This window comes from Pundamilia nyererei, unplaced genomic scaffold (assembly GCF_000239375.1).
Source record: "Pundamilia nyererei isolate P.nyererei 1_Seehausen unplaced genomic scaffold, PunNye1.0 scaffold00471, whole genome shotgun sequence".
Taxonomy (NCBI): domain Eukaryota; kingdom Metazoa; phylum Chordata; class Actinopteri; order Cichliformes; family Cichlidae; genus Pundamilia; species Pundamilia nyererei.
This window is the reverse complement of record NW_005187872.1, coordinates 71,634-82,116: the sequence shown is the minus strand read 5'-3', so window position 1 is coordinate 82,116 and position 10,483 is coordinate 71,634. Positions and strand designations below refer to the sequence as shown.

At 45.0% G+C, this 10,483-nt stretch overlaps 1 protein-coding gene across 1 annotated transcript in view; it reads left to right on the top strand.

Moving 5' to 3' along the window:
• The first annotated feature begins 412 nt into the window (after window positions 1-412).
• The window catches only part of mipol1 (mirror-image polydactyly 1), a 42,087-nt gene continuing 32,016 nt past the window's right edge, over window positions 413-10,483 (top strand). Inside the window, exons 1-3 of the mRNA XM_005753850.2 lie at window positions 413-470; window positions 1,168-1,224; window positions 2,754-2,845. Coding sequence (XP_005753907.1) covers window positions 1,187-1,224; window positions 2,754-2,845 — 130 coding nt within the window. The 5' untranslated portion in view covers window positions 413-470; window positions 1,168-1,186. The remainder of the gene's footprint in view (window positions 471-1,167; window positions 1,225-2,753; window positions 2,846-10,483) is intronic.

Genomic DNA, 10,483 nt, shown 5'->3' with positions numbered 1-10,483 from the left:
ACGCCAAAACGCTTCCGAATTTTCGCGGGGGCCGCAATCGCGGGTCAGCGCGCCTTTCCATTGACTTTACATGTAAACCTGACGCTCCGCCTGCCTCTATCGCGTTCGGTGTGAACACACCGTGAGACTTGGCACTGATGTATCACTGAAATGATACAAAAGACTGGCGTGACTGTGCAGCTGTAAGCGGCGTCGTTCATGAAAATTGAGATGCAGCACGATTGGCTGAAATGATACCAAAGCGTGGAGGACAGTGGCGTGCACAAACGCGCTGCCTGCTGAACCTGTGATTGGTTTCTGTGAGGACGTGTTTGCTCTCTGAAGGCCCAGCTGCATGCAGGTCAGTAACTGTGTCTCTCTTGGTGTTCTCAGATGAAATGTTTGTGATGAAGAGTTTCTGTGGACCTGCAACCCTGCAGCTCCGACTGTTTTCCACTAGAACTTTACCCACTCTCACACTTTTCACCAAGGTAACGGCCACACCTGTTCGATACATTAACACCATAGTCTCAGGAGCTTGGAAAGAAAAGCATCTGGACTTCTGGGTTTGTTCAAAATCACAACCCTTTCAGCTTGTTCGTGGCCAAAAGTGGCCACCAACAGATTAAGTCTGTAATTTTTATTATTTTATGTTGGTTTTTTTTCCAATTTTTTTCTGCATAAAGCTTTTAACTAACTTCAGTTCTTGTCATAAATATAAAATAATTATTACTTTTTAACCCTTTAAACACCAGTTTGTTTGCCCACTGCACTAGCTGGAAGACAACCTCAAATCTCACAATTTTATATAATTGCATTGCTACTGAAATTTCTTGTATTATTAATAGTAGAGTCTGGGGCATGTAATTGATTCACATCAACACTGATTATATAGCATTGTTATTTTTGTGCAGGGAGAGCAAAAACATAAAAACTCCCTCTCAAACTGTTCGTGGCCAAAAATGGCCACGCCTTGTTTACATTTACAAAATGCTACAAAATTCATATATATTAAGAAAAAAATTCCACTTTTTTGACTTGAATTTTTTTAGATTAGCATCAGTGCTGTTCATGATAATCTAAATTTTATTCAAATTCAGATATTATACCCTTTAAATACCAGTCAGATTATGTATTATTACTACGCTTTGGGGGGAAAATAGCAATAAAGTTCAAATTTTTCTGCAGGATCCGTGTCCTCTGTGTGATGAAGCCAAAGAGCAGCTGCAGCCGTTCAGACACCGGGTGAGAAGCTTGTTATAAAACTGTTGTTAATAAAGTTTAAAGTTAATTGAACTGACGTTACTGATTGATCAGTGATGACTGAGAGGCTGATATATGATGTGTTATTGATAGACTGGGATGTGATTGATTGCCATGTTCACAATAGTATTGATAAGAAAGTCTGTATGTTTTCCACGTATTTTACCTGTGTGTGCGCGTGTGTGTGTGTGTGTGCGTGCGTGGGTCCGTGTGTGTGTGTGTGTGTCAGCTGGTCCTGCAGCAGGTGGACATCAGCCTCCCAGAGAACCGGCTGTGGTGGGACAGGTACAGGTGGGACATACCTGTGTTCCACCTGAATGGTCAGTTTGTGATGAAGCACCGTGTGGACACTGCTCTGCTGGACAAACTGCTGCAAGATGCCGAAGGCCAATAACTCACAAATAAGCAATAAACACAAGTGATTAAGAAATATGTGGCTTCACTGTGTCATCTTTACACAGCCAATCAGAGCAGGCCTCACTGTGACATCACTGTGAAACAGATCCTGTTTTTCTCGAGTCACCCGATCCCGTGACCTTATCAATATTTAACCTTCACATAACTGTCAGCCAATCACAGCTCAGCTCCTCCTCGATGTGTTACCTGGTTACAACGGAGACCTCAGGCATGCTCTCAGGCAGGTGAAGTTGTGGCGATGGCGTCGCATAGAGCGGCAGATGTTCAGTTTGCTCTGCAGAGGGCAAAGAGGAAGATCAATGAGCTGCAGCTCCAACTCAAGTAAGAACTGTATGATCAGTGATCAATAATCTGTCAGACAGGCTGAACTGATCGATCAGTAATTGATAAGTGATGATCTAGTGATTAGGTCCAGAGTTGAACGCCTAACTGTAAAAGTTGAATTCAAGTTAAACCTGTCTTGGATCAATAATTCCAGGGACTGGCGGCGCCGCCTTGAGGTTTGGATCATGAAGAAGCCATCTGATTGGCTGTTGGAGCTGCTGACAGGGAGAGAGGGGCTAGCTGTGCTCTGTGTATTGATAAGGGAAACGATTCACGTGGAGAGAATATTGATTACCACGGGAATCCACCGCAGGAATGACCAGTCAGGTTCTTTTACCTGATGGAGGTCACCTCGTTACCTCTGACATTGTTACCGTTAATCAGACTTTACTTCCTGTTTAAAGGTCAGAAAGCACGAGTCACTCTGAGCTGCTCTAAGAAATGAACCAATAACATCAATAAATCAGTAGAAAATCCATCAAACATGTAAATCAGTTTTTATTGCTGCTGCAGGTCACAATATAAATGTTTGAGTTGGTGGACAGTCACCTGGCTTCAGGTGTGGTGGGCAGGTTTTTTTCTCCAGTGCTGAGGTGTGCTGTTCAAATGTGTCTCTATTGAAACAAAAACTAAAGGAAAAAGGGTTCCCTGTCACTCTGGTTCCCTGAGTGATGCTCCCTGTGGCTCTCTGTTTGGCTGCATTTAGCTCCATCCCCCAACCTCAGGAAACTATGACAGCGGTGATTGATAGTGTGTATTTGTGTTTCCAGGGAAACCAGATCACAAAGTCCAGAAGAGACCAGTCAGCCCACAACGACACCCAGCAAAGAGCTCCAGGACTCTCTGGTGGACATGTACACAGGTAATACTACTGTACATACTAAAGATACTACACAGGTAATATCACCTATAATAAGAGATGAGTACTAACGTAATTCAATTACTTTACTCGTTACCTGAAAAAACTAAGGGATTAGTATTGCAAAAAAGTAATTAGATTACTGTTACTTTCCCATGAGCACGCAGCGTTACTGCGTTACTAAACCGTGATTTTTTTTTGTCAGTGTCTCATGAGTGACGTACGAGCGTGCGGCGTCCGTGGTAACAGACGTGTGCAGAACATGGAGTGATGGAGACAGTATGACCATGCAGGGTTTAAAGCGAGGAAGTACCATATTTCCCGGACTACAAAGCGCACCTGAATATTAGCCGCACAAGCAAAAATCAGGGGAAAATCCTGTTTTGTACATACATTAGCCGCACCTGACTAAAAGCCGCAGGTGCTTCAATGTTGACTTATCATATGTAAGAGAATATGCACAAAGGGAATTGTCAGGAAAGAGATGGCTGTTTGGAGACACACCCCTTTTATTAATATTTTGAAAAACAAGTTATGGGTACATATTTGCACAACTTTTTAGGTATATGTACAAGTAGCGGTAATTACAAGTAGGACACATGTATTGATGTATTGTGCTTCATAAATGAGTAACAAATGTAGTACATAACAATAACCTACAGCACACCAGAAAAATAGATTCAGCCTACCTTTTAGGCTCAGGTGCAGTGACACGGCTTTAACAAGAAGAAAAGTCAGTCATTCACCATCTTTCTCTTCTTCCTGCCCACTAAAACCACCAAAGTCCTCTTCTCCAGTGTTGGATATGAACAGGCTCAGGATGGCTACGTCATCCACTCTCCGCTTCTTTCCTTCATTGTCACTTTCAAAACCAAACAAATCCTCGTTGTCAGTGTCAGAGTCAAACACCCTCTGAAGGGCCGTGGCGGTGTCCTCCTCTCCATCATGCAGCAGTCCAGCCCTTCGAAATCCGTTGGTGATCATGGATGTTTTCACACTTTTCCACGCTGTTAGATTCCACCGGTGGAGTTGAGCATAACTTGCTTTTTGCAAGTTTATCGCCGCTCGTCATCCACGACTCCCGCTGAACGCGTAGCGTTAATTTGAAGTTTGTTTTTTGCGCTACTTGTACAGCACTATGTTGCCTGGCGGATGGACACGTGACCAACATACCACTCTTGAACGCTGATACTGTGTGTCTGATCACATGCCCTTCCGCCAGGCAACGTAGTGCCGTACAACAGCGGAACAAACAAAACAAATCGTCTTACGATATGACAAAAATCATGGACAATCCATAGAAAAGCCGCACATGACTAAAAGCCGCAGGGTTCAAAGCTTGTGCAAAAAGTAGCGGCTTATAGCCCAACAATTACGGTAATCACATTACTTTGAGTTGGATTCTGTAAAAAGTGACAGAAACATGAGCGTCCGCTGTTCACTCTGCAGGGGAAGAAAACTTCTACAGCGACAAATGAAACTTCAAATCTGAGCGAGCAGCGAGCACGCTGCCACGTGAACGTGACATTCACAGAGAAAGCCCCGGATCATCCATAATACTACTGATACTATATATGTACACAGGTAATGCTACTGTAAATACTAGAGATACTACACAGGTCATACTACTTGTAATACCACAGATACTATATGTGAACACAGGTAATATTACTGTAAATCCTACTACTAAGCAGGGTAACCAGTGGTTCAGAGTGTGGCTGGCGAGTCATTGGCGGCCCTCTGCTGCGTGCTGTGTGGTCCCTACCTACCTCTGTGATCAGTTCAGTGAGGCATGCTCGTTGATCAGACCCCGCCCCATCGCTTAGACAGGAAGTTGACGTCCTGTCTGCAACATCTCCTGAGCTTCGTGTTTCACATGCTGATGATTTTGAGTTTTGAATCAATGAGTTTGATGCAAATTTGCTGGTCCCATAAAATAAACCAGAAAATGTGCCGAAAAATGACACAAAGATCAATAAATCTGATGATCAATAAGCCTGATGGAAGCATCCCAAGGTCCCGAGGTGATGTCAGCAAATGTCCACCAGGGGGAGCTGTTCTCCTTCACATCAGAGCCCTGCTGCCGCTCACAGGGACAGAGTCCTGTTCAAAATCAGCTGTCCTCCGAGCTCTGAGAGCGTCCTCCTCGTGGTTGCTGAGCACGCTCAGTAATCTGCTGTGTAAATGTGTCTCGAGGACATGTTATATTTGGACTTTGTGTTTGCGGTGAGACATCGGCTGAGAGGCTCGTGTTAACACAGAGGATGAAACCTGCTGGAGATCAGTGACAGCTGTGATCGCTGGTTACCAAGGCAACACTCATTTCATCTCCATGACTGACAGGAAGTGTTTGACGTGATCGCTTCTCACGTTTCAGCGGGCAGGTCACTTCAGCAAAAAGAGGCATGTTTAGATTTTGCCATGGTGACATCACCATGGCAAAATCCAGGCTTTCTTTACAGTCTGTGAGCGGCACACCGGGGTCGCTGGCCCTCCATCGGTTATTGATTTACTAATTTATTAATTTAAACCCAAATCGTCTTTGGGACGATCCTCATGCTTTAAAGTGCTGAGAGAGTGTGCTTGAATTATTGAAGGAGAAGAAAAAGAAAAGCTGCAGTTAGTTTTGTTTTTTTAAATCGCCCCCACCCCCCACCACCCCCACCCGTGGTGATAATCCGTCGTCTGTCGGCGTCCTCGCTCAGATCAAACTCTGCGTGTGAAACAGTTGTGCAGGAAACAAACACAGTATTCAGTCGCCCGGTGCCTCCATATGCGTCTCTGTTTACTTCTTCTTCTGTGGTGCCAGGAGCCTCACTCACACAGTGACGATGATGATGATGAACAGTCGGCGCTGCTGATTAATGAAAATGAGAAAAGATGTTGCTGAATCTTAGTGTTACTGTCGATCCCCGGGCTCTCTGTCCTGGTCGTTGTGTCCTTGGGCAAGACACTTCACCTGCCGCCTACTGGTGTTGGCCAGAGGGGCCGATGGCGCGATATGGCAGCCTCGCTTCTGCCCCAGGGCAGCTGTGGCTACAACCGTAGCTGCCTCCACCTGTGTGTGAATGTGAGAGTGAATGAATAGTGGAACTGTAAAGCGCTTTGGGTGCCTTGAAAAGCGGTATTAAATGCAATCCATTATTATTATTATTATTATTATTATTATCAATGTTATTGGTGTAACGATTGATGGTGAGGATGATGATGAAGCTGTATCATCAGGCAGGTTTCAACCCATCTGCTTCTGAACGCGGTTCAGAAGCAGATGGGTTGAAGCCGAAATGTGGACTACATGTATGAATTTCTTTAATAGAGAATAAAAATGCTGTGATGATAAAGTCTGCGGCCGGTGCCTGTCGAGGCCAATAATGGATTTGGGAGCTGCGGGCAGATTTTAGGTTTTCACCAGTAACGTGAAGTTTGGTTGGTTTTTGTATTTTTCCGTCTTCTGATTGGGCAGATTTTAGAGGTATCGTGAAAACAAAGGGTCAGATTAACTTAAACCTTAGAGGTTTGGATTAAAATGAAAGAAGACTTCATTACCCAAGTGGGATTTTATTTTCTGTGATTTAGTAGAGAAAAGTGATGAAGGTCAGCTGCAGAAGAGGAGGAGGAGGCAGCCAGCAGGGAGCGGCAGTGAGCTGAACACAAGGGCGTGAGGGCAGCTTCTTCTTTTCCTTTTATTAAAACAGAGTCCAAACTGCTTCTTCATCCTCTCATCTGAACTTGCACACTCATGGACACCTCCTCTTCACCTCTGATCTTCATCACATTAGATTTCAGCTCCTTCAGCCTCTCACTGATCAATAATCTGACGCAAGCTGCTCACAGAGTTCTCTCGTGTTTAAGAGCTCCAGATGTTTAAAACAGCTGTGGAGGTGAAGCAGAAGCACAGAGGGAGCATCTGGTTCAAGTCAGGACGTGTTTGAGTTCAAAGGTTACTGAGGACGTATGAAGGAGGCAGTGAAGGTGTTACTACTGTGAACCACACGTAGAGGTCACCTGGATCCTGCAGCTCAGGTCGCGTGAAGAACCTGAAGTTTAACAAGTGATGACTTACCTGCACATGGTCAAAACGCTACGAATCCTGTAAATGTGAAAGGATGTCCAAACAAAGCTCTGAAAGTTCAAAACGTTTAAACATACCACCAAATTTAGACATTAAACAGGAAGTAGAGGTGTTACTTTATTCTGCTGGGAGACGCACCTTCCTCCATAAGACTAGAAAGTTGGAAATCTTTTGTGAAACACCCCCTCAACTCGGGTTTCCCACTTGGAAAGTTGGAGCAGCCCCACAGGAAGTAGAGGTTAGAACTGGGAACCTGTACTTCCACTGGTGTTTGAGACTCATTAAATAAGCCACAAGCGACTTCTTCAGTTCCTTTGATGAGGGATGCGACTGTTTTCCCCCTGAAAACACGACATCCAGATGAGCAGAATCTCCTTTCTAGGATTGAATCCTTGAGTGTGCATCAAGCAAAAAAATGTAATTGTTTTTCTGGAACACGCTAACTCCTGAGTGATGTCACTTCGACATCCGAGTTCTGGAATGCGGGAAAGGGCGAAAGCAGATGACAACCGTCTGGTTGTTCAGAGGTTTCAGAAGATGAAGATGATTTTGAGGCCCGTTTCTGTTCCTGTGTGTGTGGTAGGAAGCCCTCCATCACATCATCAGCCTGGGGCTTCACACTGCGCTGGTGGCGTCTTACTTCCTGTGTCTTTGGCGTGTCAGGATGCGGCGATATCCTCTGTTTTGCGTTTGTTGCTTTACAAGCTCTTTGGTCTTTAGTTGGTCCCCTGAGCTGTATCAGTAACAGTAGTTTTCCATAAATCATTTGTCGATTAATTCAGCAGCTTGTAATGTGGAGCGCCACCTGCAGGTAGGAAGTGTTTTTACAGGTAAAGCTGCAACACACTGTCAAAATAAAAGCGCTGCTCAAAGTAGGAATCACAATTTAGATCTAAACAAGACAAATGTTATGAAATGCCAGCGTGAGCACACACACAGAAACACACAAGCGCTCGTACACACACACACACACACACACACACACACACACACACACACACACACACACACACACACACACTCCTGCACAGAGAGCAGCAGCTACTTCAGCCTGTTCAAACAAACCAGAGTCTGCAGCCCACCCATCTAACAACAATAAAACTGAGTGTGTGTGCGTGTGTGTGTCCGTGGACCACCCACTCTGCAGATTAAACACTGTTCACACGACTGTCTCCTCCCTCTTGCTCTTCATTCCCTCTCAGCCAAACTCAGCCTTTGTCTTCCTCTTCTCTCAATAAATTAAATCTACTGACCATAGTGTCTGCGTGTGTGTGTCTGCGTGTGTGTGTGCGTGTGTGTGTCTGCGTGTGTGTGTGCGCGTGTGTGTGCGCGTGTGTGTGTGTCTGTCTGTGTGTGTCTGCGTGTGTGTGTGTGTGTGTGTGTGTGTATGTGTGTGTGTAAGCGTGTCTCTCTGTGTGTGTGTGTGTGTGTGTGTCTCTGTGTGTGTCTGCGTGTGTGTGTGTGTGTGTGTGTGTCTCTGTGTGTACCGGGGTCAGCAGATCGTACAGCTGCACCTGGAGTCATCTTCAGGTGATGATAAATGTGTGTGAAGATAATTTCAGTTTGAGTGACATAAAAGTGGTTCATCGCTGTCAACTTAAATATGAAAACATTAAATATATTTAAATGACATCACTTCTTGAGTAGAAGTGGCCTTTTCAACCCTGTGTGCTATAATCAATAATCAATTACCAGCTTCTTGCTGCACTCGTAGTGTTGCAGCTTCCAAGATGAAGGACAGGAAACAGCCAATTGTGACGGAGCTGCAGGATGATTTAGATGACGTCCAGGATTTAATGCAAATAATGAGCATTTACTGATCAGCGCTTAGAGGCCAGAGACTAAAAATCAAAGACAAGAAAACCGGAAGTAAACGGGGACTATGTAGCTCAAGCAATAAATTGCTTGAATTAAAAGTGCAGAATAATTAAAATAGTGCGACTGGAGTAAAACATGGATTCTGTTTGTAGGAGAAGCAGATGTTACGCCTGCTGCGGTCAGAGGAAACGGACGCCTGGACCAGATTAACCAAATAAATCTGAGACATTTGCTCCGTTTCTTCCTGAACTGAGAACGAGTGACTGCTATCAGCTGTCCTGTAACAGGAAACAGATCAGGGCGCAGGTGTGCTACCTGCATGGTGTGGACTGTGATTTTACTCAGAACAAAAAGACCTTCAGTTTACTGTGAAAGGCAGTACCTGTTTTAAGAATAATTTTCATGAAAAACATGATCAGGTCACATGACCATGAGGTATTTTCTTTGGTTATTGATCAGTCGATTTCCTCTCTGATCGACATGAGCGATTTTGTCTCACTTTTATTGATCGCTCGTTTGTTGAAGAGCAGCAGGTTTCCTGCTGATCGATTGATCTCGGAGTGTGTTTGGCTTCATGTTTACTCTGCACGCGTGTGCGTGAGCGTTCCCAGCTCGCCGTGTGTCTCCTCGGCTTAATGTCCGTATCTAAATTCATGTGCGGTGTGGCGGCGGTGTGGTGTCGGCGGGCCGGATCACAAGCGGATTGTGTTGGATTTGAGCTGAAGCCTCTTTAATCATCGTAACACCGTCATTAATATTCATGCAGTCAGCTGGAGCAGCCGACACTCAGCGCTCCAAACTTTCTGCACAAAATGTATTAAAAACAGCTTAAAAAATTAATGGACTTGAGTTTATATTACATGAAGAAAAAGGGGGGGAGGCGGGAGGAGGCGTGTCCCCCCTCTTCGCCTCATTGGTTAATGTAGATTGGCGCTCTGATTGGCTTTTGCTTTTTCCCTTTTTTCTGCAGATTTTCCATCTTTGACGAGACTTCAAAGCGAGCGCGAGGCATGAACGGTCATTTAGAAGGATTTAAGCACATTATCACATCTGTAATTGTACATGAATAATAAGGAGAGCCGGCGGCTCAATTAGCTCTGAGTCCACAAGGAGATCAGAGAGGGGGAGGATTGGGGAGGACGGCAGGAAATGAGAAAAGTTTCAAAGTGAACAAATTATTCAGAAATAACTGAAATTTAGCTGCTTCACACTCAGGAGCAGATAATCGTCCTCCTTACTGATCGGGCCACTCACAGATCTGCAGGAGCAAACATACAAAAGAAAAAAGTGTCAGAAAAATGTTTAAAAGGCAACTAAAAGCAGGCAAAACCAAGAAACTCCGGGAAAAGTTTCAGGCTCAAAGGAAGTAACCTGATGTCCTCGACCCCTGGAGAAGATTACAGTCCTCCACCTGAGAAGCTCACAGTCAGAGCTGTGCAGACAGTAGTGGTGTTGGTCAGAGGTCACGAAGGGCCTGATCAGCACCCATCAGAGGGGAAAGCTTCAGTCCCTTCTTGGTTCTGCTGTAAGTCTGATCAGTCTGCAGAGGCTCACAGAAAGAACATCCTGCCACCATCCTCCCGCTCTGCTTCTTGCTTCTCCTTGTTCCCAGTACGGGGTCGTGGATGGGTCAGGTGGTCCGTGAGAGGTCTGTGGGCGAGAAAGAGAGGGCAAGGGACATGACAGACGGGGAGAGAGAGAAAGGGTGAGGGACATGACAGACGGAGAGAGAGGGTGAGGGACATGACAGA